Source organism: Xyrauchen texanus, chromosome 12 (genome assembly GCF_025860055.1).
Source record: "Xyrauchen texanus isolate HMW12.3.18 chromosome 12, RBS_HiC_50CHRs, whole genome shotgun sequence".
In the NCBI taxonomy this organism is placed as follows: domain Eukaryota; kingdom Metazoa; phylum Chordata; class Actinopteri; order Cypriniformes; family Catostomidae; genus Xyrauchen; species Xyrauchen texanus.
In genome coordinates this window covers 39,650,802-39,666,700 of record NC_068287.1, presented here as the reverse complement: position 1 = coordinate 39,666,700, position 15,899 = coordinate 39,650,802, and the positions used below count along the sequence as shown (strand labels likewise).

Below are 15,899 nucleotides of genomic sequence, written 5' to 3'. Positions count from 1 at the left end.
TTCTTTCTGAAACTGTTCGAACTGTCGTTTTGTAAGTAATGAGATCGGATCAGTTTCTTAAGACACTGTAGTTAATGTTCGGTATAACATATACTTGTATCATATATCGTGTTAATCAACATTATGCCAAATATGCTGTCGACTGAGCTTAACTTGTATTGAACTCATAATATTCCTTTAAAGCTACATTACACCACACAACTTGAACACAGTTTTGAGCGCCGATTTGCAAAGCAGGCAATGTCAGTGCCCGTCTCCTCCAGTTTGCAGATTTTGGGCCAGTTGGAGTTGACAGATTTCACCGAATATCACTCCTGGCCATTAGCTAACACTGTTCTCAGACTTATTTTCATTGGATTTGAATAGGGTTGTTGGATAATATCCTTTTTTTTACGCCTCTCTCTTTCTCTAGCCCTTTTGGCCGGAGCTGGTATGAGTATAGGTGGTCCATTAGGGGGGTCGTTGCCGGGTGGCCAGCCTTCAGCTCCAAATTTGAACCCGCCCAGTCAGATCGACCCAAGCTCTATCGAAAGGGCGTACGCTGCACTCGGGCTCACCTACCAGGGCAACCAGGCAGCCAATCAGAATCAGCAGAGCTCTGTGCCCACTCAACCTGGCATGAGAACGCTCAACAACATGGGTGAGATATTCTGCAAACTTCAAGTCTCTGATACTGATCTTTTGGGGGAATAAAAGTCTCCACTGACATTAATTTGAAAACCGTTTTTATACATTATTGTTTGTGTATCTTGTGTAGAATAAGAATTGTACATGTTCATTGAAACACTAGATCAATAATAATAAAAAAAAAACATCTACCAAGCTTTATAGTTGTTGGAGTTGCATAGTAGTTAAATATGGTAATTGTGACCAAAACTCTTTAGGTTCAGACACAGCAAGGTACATTCAAGTCACTTCAGATTGATTTGACCTGTAATGAGTGTATTCTAGGTTGCTTTGGTTAAAAGTGTCTGCTAAATGACTACTTGCAGTATGTAAAGTCTTATACTGTGTGTCCCAGCAGGTGGGAATCCAATGGGAGTGAACGGTGGTGTTGGTACAATGTCAAACCAGCATCCCGGATTGCTGCCAGATGGCATGATGCACCGAAACATGACGGCACAGAGGTACTGAACATCACTGGCTCTTGGTAGACCAACACTGCAGCCATGATTGTTTTATCTGGAGTCAGAGCAACTTTTTTAACACACTGATCTCTCTCTCTGTCAGTCTGATGAATGATAGCTCAGGTGTTGGTAATATGGCTTCTGGAGCGACGGCCGCTCCCCCTTCTGCAGGAATGAGGAAGAGTTGGCATGAAGACATCACACAAGACCTTCGCAATCACCTTGTACACAAACTGTGAGTGCAGGTTTATGTAGGAACTGTGACTTGAACCCTGTTAGTTTGCTCTGCCATTCACATGTGTCCTGTTTGTGTATGTGTGTGGGTAGTGTGCAGGCTATCTTTCCCACTCCAGACCTTGCAGCACTGAAGGATCGGCGGATGGAGAATCTTGTAGCTTATGCACGCAAGGTGGAGGGCGACATGTACGAATCTGCGAACAGCAGGGTAAGAACACATTTGTGCACCCTTCGTGTTTTTATATTTCAGTCATAATCTGTTGAAATATAATAACCATTTTAAAAAGCATCCTAAAATCGCGGTCCGTCTTTCAGCACAATGGGAGTGGATAGTGCATCACTTTAAAGCTTAAAAAGTACTCAAAAGGTTCATAAATGTAGTCCATGCAGCTTGTGCGTCATATTCCTAGTCTTCTGGAAGCCCTGTTCACACTTGCAGCAACATTATTGCTTGATGTCACTAGTTTTTGTACTGTAAGTTGCTAGTGGGCATTCCTGCTGTCACTCTAATTTATTGGTGGACTGCTCGTCTGGCTCTGGATCTTTTGAAAATCTGATCACAAACCCTGAGATGAGACATATTGCCGGTAAAACTAAAATATCATTCTAATCTGACATGGAATTAATTTTCTTGTCGCTGAAATGAACATTGTGCAGGGGAGAGTGTTTTTATATAAACTGCAGCAGTGCATCTTACTTTGCTCAGATGTGTGATTGGCTTTCGCTGCAGATGGCACATGAGTGAACAGGATCTTGAGTATTTGAGTAGATTTGATTCCTTTTGTAGACTAATTAAACCAAAAAAATCTCATGACATGGTCTTGCATGCTGTGGTGTTCATATTGAATACTAACTGAAAATGTGAACAAAGTTGTAGGTGAAGCTTCAGGTCACACCTACAGATGACGTGGAACAATGGCAGAAGCAGGTTAGAAGTTTATTAAAGTTCACCCAGGCAAGCTGTTACGAACCACTGAAATTAACTCAAAAACACATTCTTTTTGGCCAGATTTAGTTCTAAATTATATTATACCTGTTCGTTCTCCAATTTCATATGATGTATATCTGGGCCTTTAGGTGGTTTTCGTACTATGCACATTTGCTGCTCTCTGATTCTGAGTGCAGTTGTTCCTGGCAGCCCCTATCGCATTGGTCTGGTTTTAGACTCTTTTAGATTCTGTCGAAACATGGTGCTATTCCGTCATCACAAACAAGCACATGATGGAGAATGCCATGCAGGTCACTGTATTTCTATGTTTTGTATTAATTTGGTGGCATTATGCACACCAGAGTGACTCTTGGATCTCTGTGTGTTGCATGCTGTAATTCAGCAGATATGCATGTCCAGGAGACAGTGCAATGCATATCTGTTTTTGTGCAACTGGTGATGTTGTCATGGTTAAATCTTTAAAAAAGTATGTGCCAGTTATTTTACTTCCTGAACAAGTACGGAGCCGAGTACAGGTTGCTTTCTCTCATGCGAACCGTGCCAAGATTCCATTGCAACCGAGCTCAGACAAGCTCTGACATTTAGTCTCGTGTTCGGTACCACGGTCTGCTCCTTAATCCGCAAAACAGCTTTGATATTACCAATTTTTCATGCAAACTTGCATTTCTTTGGCTAAAACGACACATTGCAATGAATAAAACACTGGTGTCTCGATAAGTTTTGAAGGTTGAATTTACATTTAAAATTGACACAGTGTCTAAAAAATGCACGTGACTGCATGAGATGCTGAAAAAACAGCAAGACATGATGCAATGGTTAAAGATGTCCTTCTAGCACCTTGCTTATGTAAAAAAAGATGGAATTGTTTGGATTTAATGGTTGCGTCTTGATCTTGCCTTGCTCTGTAATCAGCGTCTCGCTGCTTAAGCATTTGGTACGTACATGCAACTGTATTAAATGAAAAATACTGGTACTGCCGATATTATGAAGATTGAGTTTGTGGTAGTACTATGGGAAGGGTAAAGGCTAATGTGAAATACTAAGTTTCCACACATTTTCCATTTAATGTTTTGAGCATATGAATCTTTTTGCTTTATCATTTTACGCACATGTTAACAGCCAGATATGCTCTTTTGCGATAAACAGTCGCTGTAACACGGTGCTGATTGGTTTATATTACTTTGCTGTGTCCTCTTGTGGACGTAGGAGACAAACATCGATTTTGTCTTTATATTTACATTAATAATGTCTTTAAAATTCGAATACAATTTGAATATTCGGGACCGCCATGTGAGAGAAGCTCGTACACAGTGGCTTGCGTGTTTATGTGAGATTTGAGTTGTTTAGTGCTACAACAACACAAGTTCTTGCCTGAACTGGAGTATGGGAATTCAATGGGAGTGAATTCACCGCCTATGGAGGTGTCCTACTTGGACGAAGTGTGGTTCACACATTTTATGTGTTACTTCATGTCACTTTGCCTCAAGTATGTGCATCTCTTCCAGGCGGAGTATTACCACTTGTTAGCAGAGAAGATTTATAAGATTCAGAAGGAGCTGGAGGAGAAGAGGAAAACCAGACTGCAGAAGCAGGGTATGCCAAACATGCCCAACAGTGCCCTACCTCAAGCACAAGCCAGCATGAATCAGGCACAGCTGCCCAGTATGTATACTTGCACACCTCTGACCTCAAAAAGTATTTGGACACTTAAATGTACACACAATCATTTCGTTGTACTTGTACAATGACAATAAAGAGCTTGAAAAAGTTGTATGAAAGACTTTGCATTAGATAAGATATCAAGTGAAGTGACATTTTATTTCAAAGACTGGTGACACAGATATTTCAAGCAAAACTCAGTATTTTCTTTGCTTTATGTAATCTTGGACTGACACCTATGGGCTTGGATGCAGCATTATTGAAAAACAATAGTTTTCAGTTACAGATGCCATTCAGAGTGTCCAATAACAGGCCGGTTACTTAGATTAAAGGGATAGTTCACCCAAAAATTAATATTCTCTTATCATTCACTCAACCTCATGCCATCTCAAAGGTGTATGACTTTTTTTCTTCTGCTGAACTCAAATGTAGATTTTTAGAAAGAAGCGATATAATAGGTGTGGGTGAGAAACTAAACAATATTTAACTCCTTTTTACTATAAATCTCCTTTCATGGGCAGGGAGGAGAATTTATAGTAAAAAGGACTTTGTTTAAAAATATTTAACTGTTTCGCACCCACACCTATCATATCGCTTCTGAAAATATGGATTTAACCACTCGAGTCGTGTGGATTACATTTTATGCTGCCTTTTTATATGCTTTTTTTCTTGCCCCAATTCACTTTATTGTGTGGAACTACAGAGCTGAGATATTCTTCTGAAAATCTTAATTTGTGTTTAGCAGAAGATAGAAAGTCATACACATCTATGATGACATGAGGGTTAGTAAAGGATGAGAGAACTTTCATTTTTGAGTGAACTATCCCTTTAAGTGCGTAGTATTCGGCTGGTAATGTGATTCTAACATGGTGGCCCCCATTACGGGACCCTCTGCATGTATAATAAAATGGCTATTGTAAGGTTACAGATATGACTTGAGTCTTATGTGAGTGCTCATTATTTTTTTATTGCAATTAATTTCTTGGTGTAAAACTATTTTTAATGAGGAAGAAAATACTGAGTGCAATTTTAAATTATAAAACACCCAATGCCGTGGAGTGGTGTTGGTGTAGTGGGCTAAAACACCCAACTGTTAATCAGAAGGTCACTGGTTCGATCCCCACAGCCACCACCATTGTGTCCTTGAGCAAGGCACTTAACTCCATGTTGCTCCGGGGGGATTGTCCCTGTAATAAATGCACTGTAAGTCGCTTTGGATAAAAGCGTCGGCCAAATGCATAAATGTAAATATAAATGCAATATACTGTTTAGAGACCTGGTTGTCAAATGTTGGTGGAACATGTTCATAGTTAATGTCATGAACTACACCTGTGGTTACTCTGCTAGGACACTTGTGTGAACTTGAGGGGAAATGACTTCATCCACTAAAATCACCTTGACACCAGTTGGTTAAAAGTAATTGTGAAAATGACTAAGAAAAGTGTCTATTATATGTATGCAGATGCCACTTGGTATGATATTTTGTTGTCTTCACGCAGTGAAATTCATACATTTCCAGTGTGTCTAAAATGTCCATATACTTTTGTAGCCAATGTATGTGTAACTCATTATTCTCCTCAAAATGTTGGAAACAAGACATTTAAAATGTAATTGTAATGCACACACAGTTGTAATAGGTTGCTGCTGTTTGTTGCATGGAGTAGTTGTTATTAATTGTCTTGTAAATAAATCTCTCTTAGATGGACCCCATTCAGATCTGTCCCTCCTTCAAGCCCCTGGACCAAACCAGATGGTCAACAGAATGCAGAATCCTGCTGGTATGACACACTTATCACTTAATAGCTTGTAGTTAAAGCAAACATACAATCTGTAAATGAATAAATAATAGGCTGTTTGTCTCAGTGTCAAACTCTCTTTCTCACCTATGCAGGTATGAATCAGTTTTCTCAGGTGGGGATGCAGCAGCAAATGGTTCAAAGGGCAACGCCACCTCTGCCAATGGGAGCAAATCTCAATCAGGTGAACTTATGCGTGACCTGTGTGTGAGACATTGAGGGCAAATTCGTTAGTGATAACACTACTGTGTAATATAGATACTTTTTATCGATTTAAAATACTTTTGCGTCTTCCAAAAGCTTTAACCCAAGAGTAAATGTGAACTTTCCTTGTCTGTGAAGATTCTTGGTCATTAGAATCAGCTTTTAAATTCTGCATTCAATTTTCAATGCATTTAATTTCTTCTGTATTTTTAGATGGGTATGCAGGGAACACCTCGAATGGCTCAACCCAATGTAACCCAGTCACAAAACCAATACATGCAGAACCAGTTTCCAGGCACAGGTGCTGGACTAGGCCAGGGTGTGGTCAGCCTGAACCAGCCTGCAGGACAGGGAGCCATGCCACAGGTCAGCTATTACTACACATTTATATACAGTATTTATATGACTCAGCATGGTTTTATGTCTCCAGTATAATGGCAGTCTGATTACACTGTAATAGATTATAGTTCTAGTTTTGCCACAATGAAATGCTTACCCTCGACACCTTATGTAAGTACAGCTATGAGTTGTATAACACATTTTCTTAGGGGTGCACTGATATGAAACGTTTTGGCCAAAACTGATTTGAACAAAAACCTATAAGCAGATACCGATATTTTGCCACTTACCTTATTTTGTCATCAGATCCCTGTTTTACTTTGTAATTATGCTTTAAAATGTACAAAGAGACACAAAAGCTTTTTTTACTGTTCTAACACTGAATGATTTCCATTGAACATGAATTTGATCTGTTGAACACAGGCCAAAATGTAAAAGAGAACCACAATGAAAGATTAAATAATGATACACAACAAAATGTATATGATAACATGATGATTGATATGAACAAATTTTGTTGTACTTCTAAAACATTTTTGCACTTCTGTTTTTACAGTTCAAAACAACAGAACTCACATTTTACATGTATGTACTGTATATGATGGAACATTACAAATTCATACTATGCATATGTTGGGCAATTCCACGGAAATGACAAACGCATCATGGAAAGATAAAAAGTTTAAACCAAACGAAGAAAAAAAACCCTTTTAAATTCTGGATTATAGTTTCATAATGGATAATGCCGTTCAGATTGCTAGAGGGTGCTGCTTGCTCACACAGCGCTGACTGAAGCGCTTAATTCAGACTAGAGCTGCGTTCCAATTTGCAGGGGCCCTAAGCAATGTTCACAGCTCCCTGCTCGCTGAGCTCGGGATATCTGTTGAAGTTCACTTGACAAAATTAGTTCATCTGGAATGCCCTGCAACATCAAACACAGACAACGCTTGAGTTGCGCAGATTTCGGGTTTCAAGTAAGATTACACACTTGAAAATACATGTAAATGTAATATAAATGACCTAACATCCATAAAAATGTATGTTTATAATACACGCATGTATATTCTTACAGAATTGTTTTAATTATTGTTAATTGTTATTATTATATATTTAAATCAATATATTTCTCTAGACTTTTAACCCATAAGTAAAATGACATTTGCTGTTTAAAATAATTTTTTTAAATGTTATTCGCTTATTTTATAATAAGCACATCTTAACCATTATATGACCTATTGTTTTAAAAGTGGATGTTAGTGTCGCTTTTCGTGTGCTTGCCAATTGCGCACAATTCGTAGAAAGCACAACTCAGGTAAATTAGGCTTAATTAAAATGGCAGTGTCTTAAAACACCTTTTTGTTTATTTTATTTTAGAGTTTATTTTAGCCAAACTACGTCAGTAATCTGATGGTTCGCAATTGCTGTTGGGTAAATATCCCTCTCCACTTCATGTGAAGGGATGTATTGATGTTCACGTTTAGTGCCCTTCCAACTGAACATGTACGATTCCTTCGGCTTGGAATCTCACTTATGTGGTCCACTTCGTAGGCCACTATTGGTTGATTAGAACGCACCTTAAGCCTTTATTTTAATACGCAGCCGTTAAAGGACATATTGTGATTTTAATCTTAATTCGATTAATCATGCAGCATTAATGGTTAGGATACCGATGTCTCAGAAGTCAAAGCTTTCTGGTTTTTAAAGCGTTTTGGATGGTTTTGCTCATCATGTAGCCTATAGGTAAATGCATGTCCAATTGATGTGAAAACGAGAGCATAAAAAATAAATATTACATGTTCTTAGGAGTGCCAACCCTTCTACATACTGTGGCTATTAATATTTCTGGATTGTGCTTTTTCACAGAGTTTTTACAAAGTGTGTTACTAATTAATTAGGAAAAAAAAAACATTGGTTTTCCATATCAGCATTTTCATGCTTGTAACCTATATGCCAATGGTTTTCATTTGGTCAATAATTGTCCGATAAATCGGTGCATCCATACTCTTTCTATTGAAAGACAATAAAAATGTCAAAATAATAAAAAAGAAAGAAAAGCAAAGTTTTAAGAAGAATGATATTTCAGTTGTGCTTTGCATTATTTCTGAGTATTCTCGTAAACATTAATAAAACGTAATGTCTGTTAGGCTGTAAATAGGTTTGGGTAATAAATGGCTGAAGTGTCGTTGTTGTTGTTTTTAATCGGGGGAACCATCATTGGGAGCAAACCGTCATTGTCTAATAAATAAAAAAGTTTAATGCAAGGACTAAAATACAGTAGAAATCTAGTTATAATAAATGCATGGTTTTCCACTGCCTTTTTTGTGCCAATATGTACAAAAGGGAATATTTAAGTACATACATTCTAAAAACATAAAACGCCATTGGAGGACGTCCGTTAACACAGTATGTGATGACTCAAATTAATTGCTAAATCTGTGTTTGAAACTTTGAAAAGGACAATTCAAAATAACTGATTTGAGGATATGATTCAGAATTCCCAAATTAACATTGAACCTGTTAACTATTTTGCTAATGTGGTTTAATCCATAGACCCTATTAAAATAATTTTGTCATAAAGCTGTCATGCTCGCAAGTCGTGAATTTAACTGGCCAAATAAGCGCCTTAAGATCACCATGGTATTCATGACCATTATTTCGCCAACAAAATCATTGCAAAAATATAAATATTCAATGTATTACCCAGCCTTAAAGTATTACTACCCAGTTAAGTATTTCTTTGTTTCTTTTTCTGCCTCAGAATCAGATGTCCACTCCGCCATCACTGGGAGTGAGTAGTCCCATAGCTCAGTCCCAGTCAGCCGTCTCGGGCCCTGGAGCTGCTGTCGGCCCTCAAGGGCCTCCTTCCAACCACCCTCCACCTGTTCAACAGCCGGGCATGCACTCACACTGTCCTCCTTTACGTCAAAACTCCCCTTCTCCAGCATGCAGCCGCACCCCTACCCCTGCCCCGCACCAAACGCCCCCGCAGTTGCCTGGTAACCAGACCCCCCAGCCCCACACCCCCACTTCTTCGACCACTATGGCCCCACCTGCTACACAGCTGCCCTCCGTGGCACAGGGGGTGGGCTCAGAAAAAGCCAATCAGCTACAGCAGTCACCACACGGGGGCGGAGCCCCTGGAGGCCCTCATACAGGACTAGCGTCGTCTGTGCCTTCCCAGAATGGCCACGGGCTTTGTGCACACCCACACTCTCCTGTGAGTATTCTGCAATCAAGCATGTGTTTGTTTAGGCTTCTGCGCTTGTTGTACACTCTCATTACCTTTTAATAATACTGAGATTGATGCAGCTTAGTGGCTAAGTCTACACTATCTTCATTCATCTTTCATTTACTGTTTTTGTTTGGATCTGCTGTAAAAAAAGTATTTTTTTTTGGTGACCTCTTCCCTCTGTTGTTCCTCAAACTTTTCTATTTTGCTGTTCTTTATTAGCTGTTCTTTCTGACTCTTTGTTTCTTATTTGGCTGTTCTTGCTTTGCTGTTCTTTATTGGGTGTTCTTTCAAACTGTTTCTCATCGGCTACGTTTACAAGCAGCTAAATAATCTGACTGATAGTTCAATCATAATGAAGACTTCAGTTGGGAAAAAATATCCAAATAAAATGTATATCCGATTGAAAGGGTGATGTAGATCTTAATGTTAAATAGAAGAATGACAGCCATGTAAACCTTTGAATCCAACTACTTTTCAATTGGATACAAAAATTCCTTGTGCACCTGCGCATTGTAGAGGTGTGTATGTTTATTAATTGCACTATACTCATCGAAGCTAGCTCATTTACGCCACTCTGTGTTTCAATATGCGTGCGCTACTTCTTTCTGACGTGGTAACCATAATTTCTCAAGCTTTTCTCCTTTGCTATAGTCAATAGTATCACAGATTAGGAAAGTAAATGTTATGTTCAGTAAGTAGCTTAAACATCTCCTCAAAATTCATTTGTTAAATTCATTACACAGTTGATTAGAATAGACTTTGAATAATAAAAAAAACCTCCAAATCAATATTCATTTTAATATCTACATTTTAGACTTATTAATATCGTACAAGAGTAAAGATGCTTCTTCTGACAATAGGTTATCATTTAACACGCAAGCAGAAAATATTTGTTCTTAAAGGTATAGTTCACCCCAAAATTAAAATGCAGTCATTATTTACTCACCCTTGTGTTATTCTAATCCCATATTAATTTATTTTTCATTACATAAAGGGAAAAATTTGAAAAAATATTCTTGTCTCTGATGTCATCCATGGCAGTGGATGATGACCAACTCCTCAAGCTTCAAAAGGACTCTAATGCACAATTTAGAAGTCATAACATACTCATGCCATACTCAGGCATACGATAAGGTTTGCGGAGCAACAAACCAAATTTGCATTGTTTTTATTTAGTTAATATCACCACCATCTGTTGGTATCCTTTGTACTTTCATGAGAGTGCACGAGAGCCGCAGTTCACACAGCCCCTCCTCGCGATATGGGGCGTTTAAGCAAGTACTCACTTTGTTTTGCTTTAACCGGACCACCAGTGACATCATTAACAACAGAGATCACAACGCAGCTGCTCACAAACCAGAGAACAATCTAACAAAACTAGTTTGGAGAGTTTGAATTTGAAGAGGAGATTAAATTCTACACCCAGCCTTATTTGTATGAATCAGAAATTTGAACGGAGAGAGATGGAAGAGGCTGAGGAAGCCACACATACACAGAAGGACAAATAGTACAGGAGTGCAGTGTTTTGGAGGTTCTGCCGTAGAGGTTTTGCTTACCTAAAGTCAATTGGAAGAATCGATGAAAAAATTTGAATATGTCCGTCACTTCTCCATTCTGAACCTGTGTGTGACTGACAAAAATAAGTTGTTTTTAATTGGCTAATGAGATGCTGGCTTCAATTTACTGTTATGAACAAGATTTTGGACCATTGCCAGCTCAAATCGGACTGGGCTACCCAGCACAACAACGCAAATGGAAACCAAGCGATCGACATATGTCCTGACACGGCTGGTTTGGACAAAAACTCTGATTAACATTAAAAAGATACCTTTTATCATATGTCGTGTCTGGTTAGGACACGGTGTGACTGTCCCTGCAGCCTCTACTCCGGTTTTAGAAATAAGGCTTTGCTTAGAAACGTACCTCCTCTTTGACTTCAAACTCTTCAGACTTGTTTTGTAAGTTCTGTTCTCTGGTTTGTGTTTAGCTGCGTTCTCTCTGTTGTTAATATCACTGGTGGTCTGGTTGAAGCAAAACAAACGCCCCTTTACTGGGTGAACTGCTGCTCTCTTGTACTCTCATAAACGGTAGGTGATGATTTTTACTAAATGATTAATTAGAATTTGGTTTGTTTCTCACCAAACCTTATTGTATGCATTCAGAACAAGGCATAAGTCACATGGAATAATTTGTTAGATTTCGGAGTTTGTTTTTTTGCGTCATTTTGAAGCTTGAATAGGTTGTTACCAATGCTGCCAATGTATGATGTCAGTGACCAGAATATTTTTTCCAAATTTCTCCCTGTGTACTGAAAAAGAAAGACAAAATTTTTGTTTTTGGGTGAACTATCCCTTTAAATAAATGATTGAATGCTCGGTTCCTCCATCTTTCATTGTTTGGTTTTTTTTTTTGGCGTAGCTGTCCCGTCCACAGCTGTTGCTTAAAGTACCTATTATTTTTTTTCCATCCCACTTCTGTCATCTCCTTTAAGGACAACAAGGAAAACTTGCATCCTCCAGTCTTTACTTCATATTCTCATCTAGAGGTGCCTGGTTATTGAAGGAGGAATGGGGCTAATATAGATGTTCTTTTTATGTTTTGGGACTCTGATATGATGTTGAGACGCTTCTTCTAATTCTCTTTATTTGCTTAGTAAAGTGAGTAACATAAGAAGAAAGCTTTTCTGGCACATTTAAAATATGTCAACAAAGCAAAATTGCCAATTTCCGACTTTGGTGCCATGTTCGCAATGGCTATCTTTGTCTTTCTCCGCTTCAGAACGTGACGACTGACGGTCTTCGCATGCAACTTCTTTGTAGAAGTTTTGTTCGAAATACATGTAATGGACATTTAAACTAATATTTGTATCAGGTATATATATATAAATAGTACATTCAGAATCTGCAATCAGATTAAATTAGTTTGGATTGAGGAAAATGTGAGTGCATGTAAACATACTCACTGACTGTTCTCTCTTTGCTATTTGTTTTTAATCAGGTGTACCTTCTGAGTCTTGTTTCTCATTGGCTGTTCACAAAATCCAGTGCGATTTCTGACACTCGGGAGGTCGTGAGCCCCTGTACATGTTACGAGTCAGTTTATCTGATAACTGTAAAGATTCAGTGGTAAACAACACGACTTAATTACCCGGCGAATTCCGTAGCATTTGCACAAATTGTTGTGCTATTTATCTCAAATAAATTAATATGCTTTAGCTAAAAACTCATTTGCAGATTAAAAACAATAATAATAATTATATATATATATAATTATTACAAATGCTGTCTGACATTTGACAGATTCAGATTTCGAAGGGAGGCTGTGTGATTTCATGACTGCATACATCAGTCATAACAACAGTGTGTTGCTGCCAGTACTGCATGATGATAAAGCGCTCAACATTTGTGCACCATTTCTGATGGTTATACTTTGATTTAATCTTCAGATGTAGGCTACGTCCTTGTCCTCTGTGTTGCACTGTCACTGCTTGCATGTTGATAGCAAACATGCTGAAGAAGTCTTGTCCATGTAAATGTGCTTTAAAGCCACACGTAGCAAAGTTTAAAAATCTTGTTTTAGCGCTGCCGTTGATTGACTGGTAGAACTTTCAACTTAGAAGTTCTTGGTTTCACCAGATTCACGCTTGGGTAGTTGAAAAATATCTCTCACATATCCACTATCGTTTAAATACAATTATAACAGATGCTATACCCCCCTATATATCGTCCTAGGACCGAAACTACCGGTAATGCAAGTGTGACAAATAAAAATAGACCATGATGGAAATTGTACAAAATATTTCATCAGATTGAAATGATTGTTTTCTAGTGCAACCCGTATGGCAAATGATTTGTTTGAAGAGCAGAGAACAGCATGGTATTTCTGTAGAATCCTTCCCAGTGATGTGGTCATGAAAAATATGGGAAAACCACAGTTTTAATATGACTGTTTTCTCCAAATGTGTAAAAGCTTCATGAACACTTGGTTTTCATTGATCGTGTGAGTTGTAACTTCTTTTACTGATTGGTCAACTTTAGGTAGTTTGCCAAATTGGCTTGTTAAACCGCACATCCCTCACAAATTCAAGCTGACCACGGCCAAATTATTAGACCGTTTTAAAAATGATCGTAAGGTCGTGAGCTGCTCGTAAGCTGCTCGGCTCCGCTCTAAATTCTTCTCAAGCGTGACCACAGGAGCACCAATGATTTCCACGTGAGCTCTCCAGACTAGGTCTGGAGCTAGCACGACCGACGAAAATCGCACCATGTACTAGGGATGGGCACGAGTACTCTGATGTGGCAGCAATGATCAATCATGAAAATGGTTATGGATGGTGATCATTCATGATGTGACTTCACTTAATTCTAAATTCAGTGACAATTACCTGACAACTAAACACAAATGTGTCAAAGAGGGAGCTTATTTTTAAATTTGAGTTTGATTACATTGTGATTTTGAGGGTTACATTGGATTGAGATGTCTCATAGCAACTAAACTGATATATGATGCTGAAATGTTATCGTTACCATCATCAAAAGAGAGTGTAATTAACCGTGCTTTGAACACCTGTCTCTGCAAAACGGTTGTTTTTTAACATTATCATTTAATGTAAGAATTTTGACTCGTTAATGGATATTTAACCTGTTGATACGGACCCCCTTTTTGAGCACAATTCATGAAAATGACATATCTGAACTTGAATGGTTGTATTTACTGGACCCTTTGGAGTATGGACACAGTTGTAGTATCTTTTGAAAGAAGACACTTTGGGCTTTATTTCCCAAGTATTTCCCAAGTCAGAATTAATATATGTTGTTATTTTATAAAGTTAGAGAAGCTGAAGTTTATAATAATGGACATATTTTGTACTGAACATGTTTTTATAATCTAAAAAAACAATAATAAAACTACCAAGACAACCCAGAAATACAATTTTCTCGAAGCCACGAGTCTAAAGAAGTTATGTTTCAAATTTGAAGATGATCTAACAAAAAATGAGGTTGCTGCTAGCTTTTATCTCAGTAAAATTAAGGCTCTGCCTTTCAAGACAACACAAAATCTGACAGCACTCTTTGGCTATTATGAATAAAACTACGCCCCATTTTTTAAAATTGGCTTTGGAGGCAGGCTCATTTTGTTTATGAAACTCTAATATATAAGATCATATACAGTTTTACAACATGAACGCTGCTTAGATTGCATAGTTTGTTGAAGAACGATGACAAAGGGTAATTCTTCCAGGCGAGATCTCATGTAAACAATGGAGAATATATCAATATTTCTCAGATTTATCACTTCTATGGACAAAAAGTGCGCTTGTCATGTACAATTGACCCAACTGTGGCGAACTGGATTCATCTGGCGATCACATTTTCATAACAAAGGTATGAAGTCCCGTTTTGATATTGCATGTTTTCATTTGTACTCATGGCACAAATAAATGGCTGTTTCTGAAAAATTGCTATCGTGAAACAGAGATCGGATATCAATGTTGAACCCTTAGACCTTTGAAAAAATGTATAATTTGTTAACAATAATTACATTTATAGATGGTAATTATATATTAAATGTAAGCAGTGACGTCACTACCGCGTGCATAAAAGTGAATGTTTGTCACTGACTGTAAACCTCCCTACCCTGAGTTTTCCATGTTAGAAGTCCGACAAAGTGTCATTCTGTTGCACATTCCCCAGTTGAAAAGTGGAAATTCCAACTCTCATAGTTGAACGGAACGCTTCATGAATCATCACAGAAACAACAATACGGAGCATCGCAGCTTTCCCAACAGGAGCGAACACTTGGGGAGCCACACACACACACCAGGAGGGTGTCGCAGTGGACTCGATGTGCTGCGAGTTTTTCAAACAGCTAGACAGAGCGCAGCTAAATGGAACAGAATGCAGCGTCTTCAAAACTGAACTTGAACTTAACATGCATATTAAAAAATGCGATGACGGGGTGCTGATGCATTACGGGTGACCCAAGTTCGAGTCCCGGCTCGTGAGGTCCTTTCCTAATCCTTTTCCAAATCTTCTCTCTCTCTTTTCCCATCACCTCTCTACTTTTCCTATCCCAGTAAAAAGCCAAAAGACCATTTAAAAAAAATAGAAAATATCGACGGTTATGGCGTCTCCTGTTAAGGTTACCGCGATTTGAAAATAGACCGTTCAGACAGTCACAAAAAATAAAAACGGTGCTGGCTTAATAACGACGTGTGTGGTGCATATTCTTTCACTGAGTTGGGCAGCGAATCTTCGCATAATGACAAAATATGATGCATTATATTTTGATTATGGCGACCTGTCCAGGGTGTCCCCCGCCTTTCGCCCAATGTTAGCTGGGATAGGCTCCAGCCC

General features: G+C 38.4%; 1 protein-coding gene across 2 annotated transcripts in view; it reads left to right on the top strand.

Moving 5' to 3' along the window:
- The window catches only part of LOC127652645 (histone acetyltransferase p300-like), a 50,631-nt gene that overhangs the window by 11,918 nt on the left and 22,814 nt on the right, over positions 1-15,899 (top strand). For both annotated transcript variants that reach the window (XM_052138908.1, XM_052138907.1), the window contains 9 exons: positions 413-640; positions 1,025-1,127; positions 1,231-1,362; positions 1,455-1,572; positions 3,819-3,975; positions 5,673-5,750; positions 5,864-5,952; positions 6,186-6,338; positions 9,070-9,528. In XM_052138908.1, the coding sequence (XP_051994868.1) occupies positions 413-640; positions 1,025-1,127; positions 1,231-1,362; positions 1,455-1,572; positions 3,819-3,975; positions 5,673-5,750; positions 5,864-5,952; positions 6,186-6,338; positions 9,070-9,528 (1,517 nt within the window). The remainder of the gene's footprint in view (positions 1-412; positions 641-1,024; positions 1,128-1,230; positions 1,363-1,454; positions 1,573-3,818; positions 3,976-5,672; positions 5,751-5,863; positions 5,953-6,185; positions 6,339-9,069; positions 9,529-15,899) is intronic.